Below are 18,456 nucleotides of genomic sequence, written 5' to 3' on the forward strand. Positions count from 1 at the left end.
ATACCTTTGTAAAACATGTGTAGAACATGTAATTACTCTAGCATCATATAAGCATTCACCCTAGATCGGCGGTGCATCCGATCATGCTCTCACAACTCACACTTACCGAGGCGTAGAGGCAAATGATCCATACATTACCACTCAAATAAGTGGCACTCATACAATAGCACGCCGTACGAGCGACGAAAGAGAAATATGATGCAAGAACCCCAAGTCAGTACTTAATTAAGCCACCTAGAGTCCTTAACTGGGCATAAAGGATATGACCACTGGCACACTTTTTAGTTTGGAAATCATATTTTTCAAATGCCTTTTTGTTTTAAATACACTTGTGAACAGTAACACGCTAAACCATGCTCTGATACCAGCTGTAAAAGAACCGACCAATTATACGAAATTAAGTAAGAAAATCATCCGCCAGAGCAGACGATTTAGCAAACTTAAGCCCGTATAACCCGGTAGTCTATGAAATCACGAAGGATTTCAAACCAACTCACATTCCAGCCAAGATCGTAATAAGTTTAGCGGTCACCATCACATATTACATAAAAGTTCGCATCGCAGATACATCAGAGTTTAAACATAGTTATTACCAAACGAGTTCAAATAGAAGTAGCGGAAGCCATTTGTTCAAAACCACACACACTCACACGGAGTTCAAATACAGTGCTAGCTAATGATCATCTCCAACAAAAGCATCAGACGAGATGTAAGGAATGACCATGCCCATGGTCCTAAGCATCACCCATCGCAGGATAAAGGTAGTTGATATAGTAGCTGTAATACATCTGCCCATCTGCAATAAGTGAGAATAAAACCCTGAGTACAAGAAGGTACTCAGCTAGACTTACCCGACATAACCAAAAATAAGTGACATCAAGGATTATGAAGGGCTTTATAGTAGGGTAGCTGACTTATTTGCAAAAAGAAGCATTTTTAGCATTTCAAGAACCTTTCTAAAAGCATTATTGCCAAATTAATTATTTACAACCTGCCGACTAGATTTGCACCTACACTAGAGCAAACATGTGATTAAGCCAATAATGATAACCAATGATCATTAACAACTTCCATATTGTCATATTCATTATAACTATCCAAGTGTTCCATCAACATTACTACGATGAAGTAACTCAAGTCAAGTGCTCACTATCTGGGAGCGATGGCGATTCGAATCGATTCCTAACCAGCTGGTGATTTATTCCTTACACAAACCTCACTCACCCGCTAAAGTGAGGTATCGGTCACCGAGTCAACTATCTAGGAATCTCAAGTTTGCCAGGAACCACATGTACCCGAGGGCCGACCGACTGCACTTTGGTCTTATCATCTCGCCCCCGTGTCCTACCACACCTGCTCCGGCACAGTGCGCTGCGGGCAATCTACTCAGCCTGAATAATCTCCCAGCTTCGCGGTCGAAAGGTACTTTATTCGGCAAGCTAAATGTAAGGCATGCATTCAACATGACTCGAGGCCCAACAACGGTCGGTCCTTAATCGACACAGACGGAAAGCACTACAATCCAAAACTCTGCAAGTCTCCGTCCGGTCTCAACTTCATTTAACACTTAGTTATACCATGACTACATAGTTATCCAAGCAGATCCAGGTAACCACCTTTAGCTCGCAGGTGAAAGGAAATCACCCGACTTCTACCGGTCTAAGCCAGCTAAGCATTGACTCGACTGCGGATACCAGGGTAGCAAGGATATAGTATAACAAAGGTAGACAAGGTATAATGCAGCAACAATTGCAAACAACTCCTGAACGTAATGCATCAATTAAAGTAAAACAGTTAATTAACAATTGCAAACTGGGGAGAAAATGCTCCAGGGCTTGCCTCTCTCGAAGGAGCTCGGGCGGTGATCGGGGCACTCCGAAAGTTCCTCAACATCCTCCTCGTTGGCTTCGGTCACTTCCTGCGGCTGCACCTCGAGCTACTCCTCGGGCTCCTCGAGTATGACGACTGGGTTCTCGGTTTGCGATCCTGTATGATGCAATGTGCATAAGTGCTTATGCAATCGGTGCATCGGATGAGATGAATACAATGGATATGCTTGAATGCAAGGTAGTCAACATCATCCAAGAACATATACTACAAGCATATGTCATCTACTGTATTCTCTTCTACTACTAATATGCTAAGTCAACACATCTTATTGAATGCTTCAAAGATACACCAAAGCTTCACTAATTTCTTAATCACACATAAAGCAACACTTGATTAAACCCTAATTAATAATAGGTTTGAATAGCAACATCTATTTTTATTGCTTAGAAAAATCTTAGAAAATTACCATAGTAGAGTACTACCCTAAGTAGTCTACCATCACATTTTTATGGTATTTGAATGAGTGGATTAGCCTACACAAAAATAACAAGCTATGGCATGATTATAATCATGAACATACTTTGTACTATGAAAAGTGTCAAACAATAGAGGGAATATTTTTCCTATGTTCTACATAACAAATAATCACTGTATAAAAATTATCACATGCATGTTTTATACAAATTTTGCTCTCTAGCAAAAATAACAAAAATCAGCCATTAAAGGCACTTGAACTACACCTCATAATTTTTCTATAGTACATGCATGACACATATTTTTCCTAGGAAGTACATTACATAAGAAGATTAACAAACTTGGAATCACATTTTTCTGAAGCCTATAGGTTTTTCTACACATTTTTTAAGTTATCCACAATATCAAGGATTAAATAAAGCTCTACAGAAAAGTATCTCAAAAATGACATGCAATATTTTTATCAGGTAGATCTGGTGATAAGGAACCGAGAAAAATTTGTTTCAATAGATTTGGAGCAAATTTGAGTATACAAACATTTTCCAAATCATTGCTCTTTCCAAATAATAAAAGAAAACTGAAAACGAAATTTTCCTATTACTACTAGGCCAGCCCGTGGAAACCAACTGGCCCACGGCCACATTTGGCCCGTGCAGACTGAGCGAAGGGGAGGGCGGTGGCCTAGCTCGGGGCTTCGGCCCAAGCCAGCCTGGCCCAGCTCGGTTGGGCAAAGAGCCACGCCACGCCGGCGTCGAGACGCCACGGCGGCGCGGGCTCTGCCAGCGGGACGGCGGCCATTGCCGGCAGGGTTTGGGCAAGCGGGCGAGCGTGTGGGGTTCGCAAGGAGGTGATGAACCCGAGCAGGCAACTAAAAAGGGGTGGAGGAGGGAAAGAGGATGCGTTCCCCGGCGGCCGAGCACGGCGGTGCCATGACTGACGGCGACGAAACACGCAAAAAGCTCTACCTTGGCTCAAAAGGCGTCACAGCCGTGAGCACTAGGTGCCAAAGAGCGAGGTGGAGCTAGGTGCGCTTGATTGTGGGCAGTGGTGGAGTATTGGCGGTGAATTTCTTCGGCGGGGGCTGCGGTGGCGCTCGGTGGCGAGAGAGCAGAGCTCATGCGGGCGAAGCAGAGAGGCAGCGCGGGAGAGTGGAGTGGCGAGCACAGCGGCTTCAGCAGATGAAGGCGGGCGTGTGGGAGCGAAGGCAGGCCGTGGCTGCCGCTCGGCGGGCGTCGCCGGCGCATGGTCGCCACGCGGCGGTCGCGCCCTGGCGCGGTCGGGACGCGACGCGCGGGAACGGCGCGGCGTAGCGCTGGGGCAGGCCAGACGCAGTGCTGGGCTGGGCCAAACGCGGGGTGCACGAGCGGCGGGCGCTGTGGCAGGCCGGGCTGGCTTCGGCCATGGGCCGAGAAGGGAGGCGACGGCCCATGAAAGGAGAAAAGCATTTTTCAATTTTTGATTTTCAAGGAAATTTCAATTAGCAGTTTTCAAATACCCTTTTTGAGTAAGAAAATGACTTCTTTTGAAAATGGCCCAAAAATAAAAGTTGCTTAGAATTTAATCCTCTACAACTTTGCTTTTTTGACCAAAGTCCAATTCTTGCTAGATTTTGAATTATAAAATTAAAGTCAATTTTAACTCAAAACCCTAATTTTGGAGAATTATTTTTAAAGCAAAATTTGGCAATAATTTGAATACAAACTTTGCTCCAAAAATTGTGCTAAATAATTCTAGATGATTTACAATCATAGCCAAACATGTTTTACTAACCTAGCAAGCATAATTAGGGCAAAAACAACTCTAAACAAGTGTATGCAACATTCATGTTTCACGAGCATGTTTCATATATTTCGATGCAAGGTTTCAGTTATTATTTACATGATTAGGCATGTATGATTAGGATGCTTGATGATGCATAATATGCATGATTTTGCAGTGCCTAAATGCTGGTCATAACATCGGGGTGTTACAGCCTGCCACTGCTGCTGCTCGCCTGCCACCGCTGTTGGCTCGCTACCACGCCAAAGCGACGTGCGCAGGGCATGGTGCTACTGCCTTGGCTGCTAGCAGCCACACGCTGGCGCATGGGTCACCTCACCGTGCCTACTGCACTGCATCTAGACCATCGACCAAGCTCTGCCACGCCATACCACATCCTGTGTTGTTTTGGCTGGAGGTGCATGGGTCCCGCGCTACATGCCACCAGCGGCCACGCCCTTCACTGCTCCACTGACTCCCCATCACCTCGGTGTCACACTTCGTTGTGCCCCTTTGTCTAGCACTGCCCGCTGCGACGCCATGCTCGTCTCATCGCCTTGCAGCAGCGGCCGTGCGGACAGCCGTTTGGGGCATGTCCCGCATGTCCCGCTCTCCCCCAACGTGTTGTGTGTTGGCTCATAGCATTGACGCTGCAGATGGACCGAGCCAAGACATGCTAGGACCTCCCCTGCCTCTGTTGTCTCCATGGCCGCTGAGACGTTTCTTTCAAATTCGCCGTGGTAGCAGTCTTGGGTTACAAATTGATCACGTCCTCGACTCCGCTATGTATTCCGTAGCCCTATCGACCCCACATCGCCGCCTGTTGCTCCGTACCGTGCTTCAATTTTGTAATGCCACACCATCGGGTCCATAAGACTAGGGTGCCCTACGCCATCGGCTAACCACGCACCACAGTATCCTGGTCCAATTCCTTGCCCTCCTAGCCCTTCCTCCAGCTAGTCATCACCATGCTCACCATAGCTTAAGCCCTGCCGCTGTATAGCAGTCACTGGCATAGCCATGCCCTTGCTGTGGACCACTGCACCACCTCGAGCGCATGTGGTTAGCTCAGCTCGAGCCATCTCCGGTCGAGTCACCACGTCGTTCGGTTCCGTGGTGAGTCGTTGGTGCTCAATTGCTACTTGGTTTGCCCGGCCTTGCTGACGTTCACCGGAACGGCACCGCCGTGACTGTAGGTTAACCGTCCTCATGGTCTGACCTCCCTGCTACATCCTAGTTCATGTTTCCTCCATCAATCGCTTCGCGTTTGTTCCTAGGTGAGTGTTGGCTCGGTTATTGGGGCGGGGAAGGCCTGATGTGGCCGACGTAGGTCGCCGGTGCCAGCGCAGCCATGTCAGTGTGCACGCCTAGGCATAGAGGTGTTGCTGGTGAGAGGATGAGAGTTTCCAAGGGTGCATATGTAAAACTATAGACTAGCGAAATAGTATCGTAGAGCTTGTAGCAAATACCGAATGGTTCGGGGACGTTTTCGCATGATGCCGTCGCGCGCAGGCCTTTCTCCGCCGTGGGCCATTGGCCGGCTAGGCCACGCGTGCGCACACGTGGGCTGTGCTGCTCTGGCGTGCGCCTTGCGCAGTCATGGGCTGGGCCAGCGCGAGTGGGCCGAAGGAGTAAGATTCGGTTTCTTAATTTCCAGTAAAATAGAATTGCTTATTCCAATTAGTTTTTAAGCTGAACTTTGATAAATTATAGTAAATTGTGTAGTTGTCCAAAAATAGTGAAACCAAGTTTGTTAGGTTCACAAAAATGCCATCTATCTGTTAGTGTAGTTAGTTCATAGTTAGCTATTATGATGATAGGCTCATAAAGTCTGATTAGAAAGCTTAGCATTATATCGATCAATACTTGTAGGAATTATTGTGGTAAATCGGTAATAGTTTTAGCTTTGAAAATTTTACCGTAGGTTCACTAGGATACTATGTACTTGCTATAAATTTTGTAGCCATAGAATGAGTTGTTAGATAGATTAGCTTTTACCTTTGCTTTACGGTATATTGTGTAAATTAGCGTTAGGAGTAAGAAGGTCTGTAATGGCTAAGAGAATGGATGTCATGTTTCATGCTTGTTAGTGGTCACGGTATGTAGCTTAGCCTTTAGTAGGTAGGCCCCACTTAGTAGTTTAATAGATGTACTTTTGGGTTAAGAGTTGTTGTTGTCATATTGTTAATCATTGCATCATCACTTGATGTAGATCACGAACTAGTAGACTTCGTGCCCGTTGGCAAGTCGGAGTATGACGAGGTGATCAAGGAGTACGAGGAGGAGATCTTTGCACAGGAGGAAGCCCAGGAGCCTATTGGTGCTGACCCTACTGACCCAGCGCCTGCTCAAGGCAAGCCCTGGTGCATAACCCATATCCTTATGATCACTAAATATATATATATATATATGATGTGCATTTAAGTTATAGGTATTTTATGGAAACTACCTGCATAAACATACCTACCCATAAGTCCTACTAGTACAAGTCGAGTAGCTGCTATGCTCAGGTTATCGGTAGCATGAGTAACCTGTCGTTACTCGCAAATAGGTAATAAAATATGAACACTCATGATATAATGATGGGAAGGAAAATGGTGACCGGGCAGGGATATGGATTGGGTACTGGTGGGTGTAAGGGGTTGTGTCCTGCGGCCAATAGGGCATGACTTGGTTACACTTTTTCCTTGTCCGTGTCGATTAAGGACCGGTCATTGCATATGACTCTAGGCAAGTCACAGATTATTGTCCCGAGTGCATACTTGGGTATGGGCGTAGGGAAGGCTTGCTGCTCTCTTGTCACAGATCTAGCTCTTTTTGGACCGACTGATGGGAAGAGGAGGTGGTGGAGGCCCTTGCACCACACTGAGTTCGGGACTTAGGAGTGGGGGCTTGGAGTCCAAGTTTGGACGGGGACCTCGACACCCGGGACAGGAGAGTGGTGGGTTAGTCCTACTTGTGCCTGGGGTACAAGCAGGGCATGTGTTTTTGGGGCACCCAGCTGGGCACATTGATTCGCGAATCACCAGGCGATCCGATACGGCTTGTCTGCGGTTTAGCACCATAGTAAGAACTAAAAGTGAAGAAAGGAGAAGAATATGACTGATTGCTCAACCCTTGCTTGAAAGTAGAACAGGTGCTTATGTATTCTGGCTAGATGATAACTTAATATGGCAATTAATAAGACATAAATAAGGATTCACTATTAGTATTGCTTTCTGCAAAAGAAAACCAGCAAACCATAAAGCTTATCATACTCCTTGGAGTAGGGAAAGTATTCCCACTAGTCGGATAAGTCTTGCGAGTACATTATGTACTCAGAGTTTATTTACCCCTGTTGCAGGTGATGCTTAAAGAATACCTTGTGTGGAGGATCCTTTTGGTGGGCTCAGATAGATTCCTCGCCCCTTATCGCTAGATGTTATCTTTTTAAATTCCGCTGTTTATCATTCCGCACTCTGGTATTTGGTATTGTAATAATGTACCTTTTTGAGAAACTCAGATGTATGAAATGGACTTGTATTGTAACTCGTTCTCATTATTGGATCCTTAGGAAAAATGTGGATCTTTTGGGTTCTCCCTCGGGGTGTGCCCGATGGACACCGCTTGTTGTAGCTTGCTTTCAGGGTGCTTAGTGTTTGGTGGAAGACAAGCGTCTCCGTAAGTATGCTATTTCAGGTGGTTCTACCACACAAAGTGTCCCATATTTGCTTGGCAACATCAACTCTAATCACTCTATTGTATTCATCACCATCCAAGGCACTAAGCAACACACTTGTGGCTTGACCACTGAGGTGAATGATTCTCATCTCTTCTAGTATTAGGTTCTTGGGATCAACCAGTGGCTTAAATCCATTGCAAACAATCTTCTAAATACCGGGGTGAAGACCTATAAGATAGGCTCACATCAAGTGCTTCCACTTGATAAAGTTAGTCCCATTAAAATGAGGTAACTTGCTCACGGGCACATTGATGAAAGACCTCCGATCATGGTTAGTCATAGGAATAGAAGAATAGTTAAAGGATACGGCAGCATATTTGTTGTTGTTGGCCTTACCTTTCATTTCATCTCCTTCTTGTTCCCCTTCAACACTTGGTATGACTCATCATCATCTCTATCTTTAAAACTACTTGATATGCTTGATGATGCACTTGTTGCCTTCTCTTTTTCCTTCTTCTTTCTAGCTTCTCTTCTTTTTCTTCTTGCTTCTCTCTTTAGCCTTCTTTCTTCTTTCCTTTGCTTCTTCTCTAACTGCTCCTCCTCCTTCTCTCTTGCTTCTCTTTTTAGCTTTCTTCCTTCCTTCCTTTTTCTTCTCTCATTCTCATTGAGAGCTCCTTCGGCATCGGTAGCCTCAAGATGTGGTAGCGTGGTGTTGCTTCCTATCGACGCGCTCAGCTCGCTGCCATCCATGTCGACATCCATCTGCTTCGCGCCACTAGTTCCTCCTCTGGGCTTCATACTTCACGTGGTGAAGCGTATATGAGGTAACCGGCTCCAATACCACTTGCAGGATCTCTAGTTGCCTAGAGGGGGGGTGAATGGGCCTGTCAAAACAAACACTAAAACTTTTATCAAATTCACCCTGTAGCACTGCTGCTCTGGAGGGTGGCACTATCGGACTGCGGCACTACTAGGCTAGAATAGCGGCACTATTGCACCTTCAGACAACTTTGAGCCATAGTTCAAAATCCATGAATAAAAACTTAGATCGGAGAAATTTTCTAGCTTACTGTAGGTATGACAATCACAGATCAAGAGCTAGAAATAGTAGGAACACCATACATAAGTAGATCGACTAGAAACCCTAGAAATCACCTCAACCACAATATGTCATGCAAGTAATGTAAATCAAGCACAAGTGACACAATGATTTATCCCATGGTTCGGCTCGTCACCAAGGCTTGCCTACCTTCACGTTGTTGAGGTTAGCCACTAAGGCTTAGGGCTTTCCAACCCTTCCTCGTTTCCAAGTCAAGAGACTTAACTCTTGAGATGAGGGGTGAGTTTACTAGCTTTAAGTGATGGTTACAAACCTCTTGGGGCTACCACATAAGTTGGCAAGCTTCACGGGCGACGCTCTAGCCGGCTAGGAGCCAAGCTCCAAGAGTAACAAACACAACCGCCAGCCAAAACATGAACCAAGTGCTCTTTAGAGTTGGGGAATCAATGGAGCTGCTCTCTAATTGAGTTTTGGACCCTTTTCCCTCAAGAATTGATGGACAAATCAATGGATTTGCTTAGGGGCTTGAGGTCAACAATGGAGGGAGAGAGAGAGAGCTCTTGCTCTATTTTGGGCATGCTAAAGTGAGGAAGAAGAGATAGAGTACCGCTGGAAAGGAAGGGGAAGGGTATAAATACCCCTCCAGCCCCCAACGGTCACTTAAGTCACGGCAATGCTGTGGCTCAAGTGCGGCAGTGCTGCACTACGGCAATGCTCTCTTCAAGTGTGATAGTGCTGCACCACGCAAGACAACAAGGGTAAGAGTGAAGTGTAGATTGTCTATGCTGTGAATCTAAGGATGCATGTGTATGTTTGAGCACTTGGTAGCACATATTAGCTTAAGCATTGTGTCCCCCTTTATAGTATGACTTTTTCTATACTTAAATTCAAAATATAAAAGAATTTTAACCTTCTTTGAGTTTGAATCCATCTATATTTGTAATTGGGGGCTCCTCCATTTGGTGTAGCATCCTCAAACATGAATTCCCTGCTTGTCATCTCGATAAATCTCATTAGTTCTTTAATTACGTGGTCATTATCACCAAAACCCATAATTAGGGCGTGATTGCACTTTTAGGGAGTGGTGGCTGCCCACCAACTCCCTGGCCCAGTATGGCTTGCTTGTTGTTGTCGTGGCCTTCATCCTGGCGCTCTGTTTCTTTAGGGAGAAGTCATGATGTCACTGTACGGGGAGGGTGACTTGTCCCATCATGGCTGCTTGCTCTCGGGGTTGGGATCCTGTTGCCCTAACCCCGTGGGGTCGAATCGGGGGCATAGGGTCTGGTCAGAGTGGAGAGCTGACTCCTCATCATGGTCCCCATGTCGTGGCGGGTACAATCGTACGCTCGTCCATCAGACTAGATGGGATTTGGGCGGTGCGGAGCCATGTAGCGTGACGTAGTTGTGCCCTGGCGTGGTCTTGTCCGTCAGCGGGGTGTTGACCAAGGCAACACTCTGCCTCAGGGTCGAGGGGTTGTCGTCCTTCTTGTACTTGGCGGAGTGTGTGTGCGCGTCCTGTCTGGTCAGGAGCATTGAATGTGCTCACCCACCTCTCATCCTTTCCTTAGCGGCTAAGGAAAGAGGTGGTCGTGGCACCGCACGATGCGAGAGGTAGGAGAGGTCGAGGCATACCTCGTATGGCTCGAAGGCGAGAGGTCGTGGCCAACCGTGTTCGGTCGGGCCGTGGCTAGATGGGACATCCTAAGCGACTCTTAATGGTCGTGCTTTGGGGTATCCTGTTTCCATAACCCCAACACAGGTTGCTGGTCCTTACAAAGTGTCGCCCTGCTCCTGCTGAGAATGAAAATAACTAATAAGTAGAAACAATTGTATCAAATGGCTCTAGCGAGGAACCAAGTTTTATAATAAGTAGGGTTATCCGTGAACCCCTAAATAGGTTATTTCTCATGGATTATCTATAAATCCGCAACAATTAAATCTATTTACGAGTTCGCAGACAACCCATCTTGCATCCCTAAACACGATTTAAGGGCCTATTTAGATACCAAGAGAAATAATCAAAATTAGCCCTAAAAGCATTTTCAAAAGTCTTTCTAAAGCTCACTCTCTAAATTATCGTTTAGAGAGTCATTTGCATAAAAAATTGTTTTCAGTATATTTTCACTCCCCGCCAATTTTTCTACATCTTGTTTGCACTCTATGGAGCCATTCTCGTTTTTTATCTTTGGGTTAGCGAGAAAATCTAAAATAGAATATGGCTATATTTGGAAAACAAATTAAAGAGCTATTCGAGCGTATTTTCCCCCCAAAATCTCTGTTTCTAACCATTAGGAAGGATATAGAAAATGTCTTGCGGACATCTAAACATGGAGATAATAGATAAACTAATTTATTAGCCAAGTCTACAACTAGTTAACTAACCTCAACTAATTTAGATTAATTTTTAGATAATTAATAACTAACTCTACCCTAGACCCTTTTTGGATTAAAGGATTCTCAAAGAATTTTTGAAAGAATAAATTGCAAAGGAAATGAATCACATCATAGTATTTGGAACAAAGAAAAGTGTAGTTTCTTTTCAAAAGAAAGGAAACCATAGTAGTGCAAAACATAGGAAATAAAACATCCACTCCAGCCCAAGGGAAAGAATATTTGCTCTCTTTCTTGCTACAAATGTTTGCTGACGTTCCTATACTTTTTCCTCATTACAAACAACTCAAAATATTCATTTCTATATTTGAAATTAGGAAAAAGTTTACTTAACCCCTCACCTTTCATACTTGGTCTACTTCACCCCCAACTATAAAACCGTCTGTTTTACCCCCTGAACTTTCTAAAACCGTCTATTTTACCCCCTGAACGGTTTTCAGCGCTGGGTTGCTACAGTAGCAACGGTCTGCTACAGTGACGGTGTGTTTGCTGCAGTACCTGTGACTTTGAATTTCCTTGCTTTTTATTTATTTTCGGTGAATTTTTGAAAAATCATAGTAAATCATAGAAAAATCATAAAATAAAAAATCTAATTTTATTGGACTCCACATGAGTAGATCTACACAATGAATATATAATACGGTATGCTTTAGTATAAATTTTTTTTGTAGCTTTAGATTAATTGAAAAATCCAATTTTGTCTGTAATTAATTAGAATTTATCTATAACTAAGTTATACGTAGTCCAATGAGTACGAAATTTTTACTATAGTTCAAGCATACAATAATTAGCGTATTATAAAAATTTCACCACAATTGGATCATAGAAGCTGCAGCTATAAATTATTCTAATTAATTACAGACAAAATTAGATTTTCCAATTAATCTAAGGCTACAGTGAAAATTTTGTACTAAAGCATTCCGTATTATATATTCACTGTGTAGATCTACTCATGTGTAGTCCAACAAAATTAGATTTTTCATTTTATGATTTTTCAAAAATTCACCGAAAATAAATAAAAAAAAGAAAAGTCAAAACCACCGGCACGGTAGAAACACACAGTTACTATAGCAGACCCGTTGTTACTGTAGCAAAACCGCAGCTGAAAACCGCGCAGGGGGTAAAATAGACGGTTTTAGAAAGTTTATGAGGTAAAATAGACAATTTCATAGTTGGTAGTGAAGTAGACCAAGTATGAAAGGTGAGGGGTTAGGTAGACTTTTTCCTTTAAAATTATATAGTTTTTTTTTACTATCACTCTATCTACTTTTTATGTTTTTTTTTTATTTCTCTATGTTTTATTCCTTTGTTCAAACCCTAAATCATTTAAGCCTTATTTAGATATGATATAGTCGGATTTGCATGAATCTATCTATATTGGGGTAGATTAGAATGAAATATCAACATATGTGGATTGAGTTAAATCCAATAACATCAAATGAGACCTTAATGGATTAAAATTCCAATAGCCACGTCCCCACCACACAGTGGCACGCGGTCCACTCATGATCACCAAAAAAAGGCACCACTATATACACCCTATTCACTTAATTATATCGACCATCCTTATCAATAATAATATAATATTTTTCTATTACAATATAATAATATCAGTCGGATTACAAGGCACGTGAAGCATAAAGCGAACAGGTCCGTCCTCCTCTACTCCGCTCTCCCCAACCCCAAAACTGCACGGCCACTTCGCGTCGCCTCACGTCACCGTCACGCACGCCTTCTTCAAATTTAAAGGCCAAAACCGGATCACATCGATCAAATCAAATTAAAAAAAAATCAGAAATCCATCCAGCACCTCCCTCCGTCCTCCCCTACTCTACATCTCTGCTTCTCTTCTCTGGATTTCTTTTCGCTGCCCCCCAGACTCGTGCGCCTCGCGGGGTCGCGACCAGACGACGACGAGCGGCGAGAGGGGCCGATCGCGATCGAGCAGCCATGTCGACGTCGCGGAGGCGGACACTCCTCAAGGTCATCGTCCTCGGCGACAGCGGGTCAGCCCATTGCTCCCTCCCCCCCTCCCCCAACCCGGCTCCCCGTCCCTCCCTCGGATCCGCCCGCATGTGGATTCCCGGGTCGCTGTTGTGATTTCCAGGAAGCTTGGCGGTTCGATTTGGACGCGGTTGCTGCGACCTCTGTGTTTCACTCTGTCCCCGTTGGTCTGATTTGGTCCGGTGTGATCTCTGCAGGGTCGGGAAGACGTCGCTGATGAACCAGTATCCTTGACTTGATTCCCTCAATATGTCGCGTTTGGTAATTAGGCCCCGTTTCATGTCCGTGCAGTCGGTCCCCCATTTCGTGTGAATTGCGTTTTGCCCCATGGATCAACTTACGCCATAGTGCTCGGAAGACACATGAGTTTCATCCGTTGAGCTGTAAGAACGCATCTCTTTAATTTTGGGGTATGGAATTTCGGATTACCGTGAGCTCACACTGGCAGAGTTGCAGTCAATAACTGTTTACCTGCATTCTCATTCCTTGTGCAGTTGTGCTGTGCGTGAGCTGGACTCGTGATTTTGTGAATCTCGTTCTGAAAGCTCTGGTACATTTGAACATCGTGCTTATTGCAGTATGCGGATTAAAGTTAAGATGATGTAAAAGCAATAAGAATCAAGTATCTTGACATGTATAATCTATCTGAAATGCTGGAGTGCTTTTAGTACTTTGGGTGCTTTGATATTCTTGACTTTCAGCTAGATATGTCCACAAAAAGTTCAGTCAGCAGTACAAAGCTACAATTGGTGCAGATTTCGTCACAAAGGAGGTTCTCATTGAAGACAGGCTAGTCACGTTGCAGGTGAGTGTCCACCTGAGTTGCTGAGCTTCCAAAGAGAAGGAAGTGACTGTTGTTCATGTTGTTGTCATCATGTTACTTTGATGCTAGATCTGGGACACCGCGGGGCAGGAGAGATTCCAGAGTCTTGGGGTTGCATTCTACAGAGGGGCGGATTGTTGTGTGCTTGTCTATGACGTCAACTCTAACAGGTCATTCGATACACTCAACACATGGCATGATGAGTTCCTCAACCAAGTAAGAATGATTATCTTACAAATTGTCGTGATTTTAGTCATGGTTGTAGATATCAACTGTACTGATTTTAAAGAAAAAATAGACAGGTATTGACTGTAGTGCATTTCATCATTTATCATATTGATACCATTTTACTAGCTGACAGCTTGATATGATGCTGCCAATAATTTCGTAAAGCTTGAGCATGCTCACATATCTGCACTTTTTTTTAATAGATATCTGGAATGGAAATATATTGAGTTTAGCCTTGCCAGCTTCCGTGACCAAATATGTCCGCTTTATGAACTTTGAATCTGGAGCATATGTTCAAATCGTTTGATCCTGTCATCTTTTCTGTGTCAATATGCCCGTTCTCAATCTACCATGTTTTCAACACATGTAAGCTGCATGAAGCCAAGAAGCCATATCAGGGGTTTATCATCGGTCGTGTTGAATAAGTATATGTGAACAGGAAATAGCTAATGATATGTTTGGCTAAAATTGGATTTGCCTAGATCACATAGTTACGCTCTATCCATAGTGGTGGAGCCAGACAAGCTGGACAGGAGTTGCTTGACTAGACAAGGGGTGCTGGATTGAGTGAAAATGGATTGAGTTTTGATTTTTAGGCTTATATTTCTCTTAGGGATTCTACTGGCAAGGCCGATGCTGCAGCCCTGACAGCACCAGTCTTTGCTCCTCCCCTTCCTGTCCATGTCTTTTGTTTACTTGATTTCGAGGATGTGTTCAGGGCTTCAGGCAGAAACATAATTTTCGCTTAATGTTACTTTGGCAGTTTAGTTTCTTCTTGAACCTGCTAATAATAGCAAACCATTATCGAGGACAGGGATTTCACTATTTCTAGTAACCAAGATTGTAACTGGCATGTGAAAATTATACAGGTTCCCTACTATGATAGTGCTTTTGTTTATTTTAGGATTTAGGGCTTGTAATAAACACTTCTGAAGTTCTGATTGGAAGTATGATCACGGTTTACAATATAAAATTGTCGTGGAAAGAAATTTGAATGGTTCTTAGAATTTCTTAAGTTCCGAGTCAGGAGGGAGGGAGGGAGGGGGAAGGGGTAGTGGTTTCCACTCTAGCTCATAACTAGCAAACACATAAATGCTGGAGTGGTTGTGTTGATGTAAAACAGAAGTGTTGATAAGTTACTATTGAGGTCTGAATCTCTAACTGTTATTATTACTATGGTGGAATGATTGTAATGTCTAATGCCATATTAGTACAGATATGTTCTATTTTCTATAAGAGTTGTGTATGTCCAGTCAGCAATTTATTAATGCAAGATGAAATAACACAGCTGAGTCAGAATATAATATTTTCCACCCAGAATTGTAATGCACGATCCAAACTGATTCTGTTCAATTAGTACAGGAAACTTAGATAAATTCACAACTGATAACACTCTGCATGCTTATTCAGATCGATATAGTTTGCGTGCAATTCATGTAATTCTGTAATAACAAAGCTACTGTTTGCACTTATTACCTTTGTTGTCTGTCATGAAATTTTCAGAAAGTTATGTGTACACAAATAATGCAAATGGCCTTTAATCCATTTTTGTCGTGTTTGTTGAATGGACTATTTGGTAAACAGCCTTATGCTTTAGCATTTTTGTCTGGTGATCGATTTTGTTGTAATATACTAATCTGTTAATACTGTAGCATCTGTATCTCTTATAATGGCTTGTAGTATCTTGACAACATTGCTTGACATAGTCATCCTTATTTCTTTTCAGGCTAGCCCATCAGATCCTAAAACTTTCCCCTTCATCTTACTCGGTAACAAGATTGATGTAGATGGTGGAAAAAGCAGAGTGGTTAGTATTGTTATAATGTGGTGATTGGCTCATTGCAACTCTCGTCTCTTGATATGCCCCTACCTGATTAAATGTTTCCGCATAGGTTTCTGATAAGAAAGCAATGGAGTGGTGTGCTTCTAAAGGCAATATCCCTTATTTTGAAACTTCTGCAAAAGAGGACTACAATGTTGACAACGCTTTCCTGACTGTTGCCAAGCTTGCTCTAGAGCATGAACGTGATCAGGACATGTGAGTAAACTAAATTTCATCATCTTCTGTTTGTTGTATTGTATGGAAGGCAGCTCATTCACTGCTTAGGGTAAACCTTCCCAGCCCTTGTTACCTAACCTGCCCATACTCTTGTTGCACTTGTTTGACCATATTCTTTTTAACTGAACTTGTTAGTTTTTTCTTGATTGAATATGTTATATGTTCGTATGTTGGGCAGCATTTTTAACTCCGTTATGGTGATTGCTACTTTTCTTTAATCTCTGACCTATTATTTGTAGAATGACTTTTCTTTAGCAAATTTTTAGATATTCTGTAATCTTTATATGCATGATTTGGATGTACTATTTAATGTGGTTTTATGTTTTTTTCCCAGTTTCTAATAACTGTTACAGGCTTTTATTTGTTAATAAATAAGGTTCTTGATTTGCATGGCAAACCTTTGATAATGTCTTAGCAATATCTTGCTATGTTATCGATGTTGAAAAACTTCTGTTCAAAAGGAAAGGTCATAATGATGCACATGTACGCTAAAAGAAGCTACCTCTACCACTATGAATATGTAACCATTTTGAGTAACTACTAGTCCATGACCCGTACTGGTTTCTTCTCTGATGATAATATTATCATAGATATCTATTTGCTTTCGATGAAGGAATAAAAAACTACTTTGGCTAGTAATTAATGAAGGGCGGGCCTGGTGCAAGCGGTAGAGTCTTACCGCCTGTGACCGGAAGGTCCCGGGTTCGAGTCGCGGTCTCCTCGCATTGCACAGGCGAGGGTAAGGCTTGCCACTTACACCCTTCCCAAGACCCCGCACAGAGCGGGAGCTCTTTGCACTAGGTACGCCCCTTTTTTTGGCTAGTAATTAATGTCATTACTCTTCACATATCTGAAAAACAATAGATGCTTATAACAGGTAAACTTTGTAGTAGGCTAATGCTTTGTACTTGGTTTAATCTGTGATGATTTGTGTCTATTAGTAAATGCTTTCACACATGTTTTCACTATATTCCATTCCATTATTTCAGAAAGATGAAACAGCTCCCTGCTGCTACTTACTGCTAATTTCCCAGTTTAGTTATTTACACCCTTCTTTTTCTTTTTTTGCTCTTCAGTTACTTCCAGAGTGTTGCGGATCCTGTCCCTGAGACTGAGCAGAGAAGCGGATGTGCATGCTAGTAGTTAGTCATCATCCTTGTCCCTTCCAGATTTTGCTTATTGCTTATTGATTACGGCATACTTTTCCAGTGATGCCGAGCAGGCATTCTTTTCATTTTTCGCAATGTACACTAATGTTCCAACTGTCCAACTCTGTTTTTCTATCCAATTGTACGATAGTTAGTGACCATGTTTTTTTTTTGTACACGGTATACTGATGTGGAGGCCAGCCCCTTTTTCTTGGTTTGTTGCTGTATTCGTGCGGCTGTCACTTGTTGGCGTGCAAATGCAATGCGATAGGCTTATTGATGTTCCTCGCCCTGCATGGTCATCCACGTTTCTAACTGTCAGTCTGTCTCTGCATATGCAAAATGGCAAGTTGCATTCCTAACCTTGTTCCAACCAGCGGCTCTAGAATCGCAGTTGGACTGTTGGCTTGACCTTCCCGGATCCTGCTGTGCCGGTGGCGAGAAGGTTCAGAAACTGGAATTTTCGCCTTGACGGATTATTCTCCTCGTCATCCTTATTGTCGTCCTCGTACTTTATTATGCTTAGCATGGCGGCACGCCTCTGCGTCGCCATGCCCATGGCCCATGTGTAAAACTCTACATGACATGCTATGACAGGGAGAGATTTACCCTAAAGTATAGGCACGAGCAACACAGCCCACAATTCAGTCGACGAAGCATCGTTGACGAAAGCCATCTGTAGCGCGCAAATGCAGTGTATTGAGCTAAGAAGGGTAACGCTGAGCCTGAGAGTCTCATATGCGCACGTGCTTGGATGGCCAAGGAGACCAATCCTAGACTTTGCAAAGGGCCAGAGACAAAGCAACTAGAGGAAACGTGATTGGATAAGTGAAAAGGCAGCTAAGCAAAGGGTGTCATGGTCTCACTGACTCACTCTCGCAGATATTGACTCGTCGGTTGGGATAGCTCATCTGTAATGGCTTTTGTTATTTCAGAAGAAAACATCCGAGTCAGATCACATGACTCCAATGAACCATGTAGGCAGAAGGCTACACTTAAACAGCCTGATCGCTGCCTGCC

At 43.4% G+C, this 18,456-nt stretch overlaps 1 protein-coding gene across 1 annotated transcript; it reads left to right on the forward strand.

Annotated features, from left to right (window-relative positions):
- Positions 1 to 12,963: 12,963 nt before the first annotated feature.
- On the forward strand, positions 12,964 to 17,656 carry LOC136452804 (ras-related protein Rab7-like). Its single transcript, XM_066453398.1, has 7 exons — positions 12,964 to 13,180; positions 13,376 to 13,402; positions 13,884 to 13,983; positions 14,071 to 14,217; positions 15,956 to 16,036; positions 16,122 to 16,267; positions 17,365 to 17,656. Exons 1-7 carry the CDS (start codon positions 13,125 to 13,127, stop codon positions 17,426 to 17,428), a joined length of 621 nt encoding a protein of 206 aa, XP_066309495.1. The 5' UTR covers positions 12,964 to 13,124; the 3' UTR covers positions 17,429 to 17,656.
- The last annotated feature ends 800 nt before the right edge of the window (positions 17,657 to 18,456 follow it).

Source organism: Miscanthus floridulus, chromosome 5 (genome assembly GCF_019320115.1).
Source record: "Miscanthus floridulus cultivar M001 chromosome 5, ASM1932011v1, whole genome shotgun sequence".
Lineage (NCBI taxonomy): Eukaryota > Viridiplantae > Streptophyta > Magnoliopsida > Poales > Poaceae > Miscanthus > Miscanthus floridulus.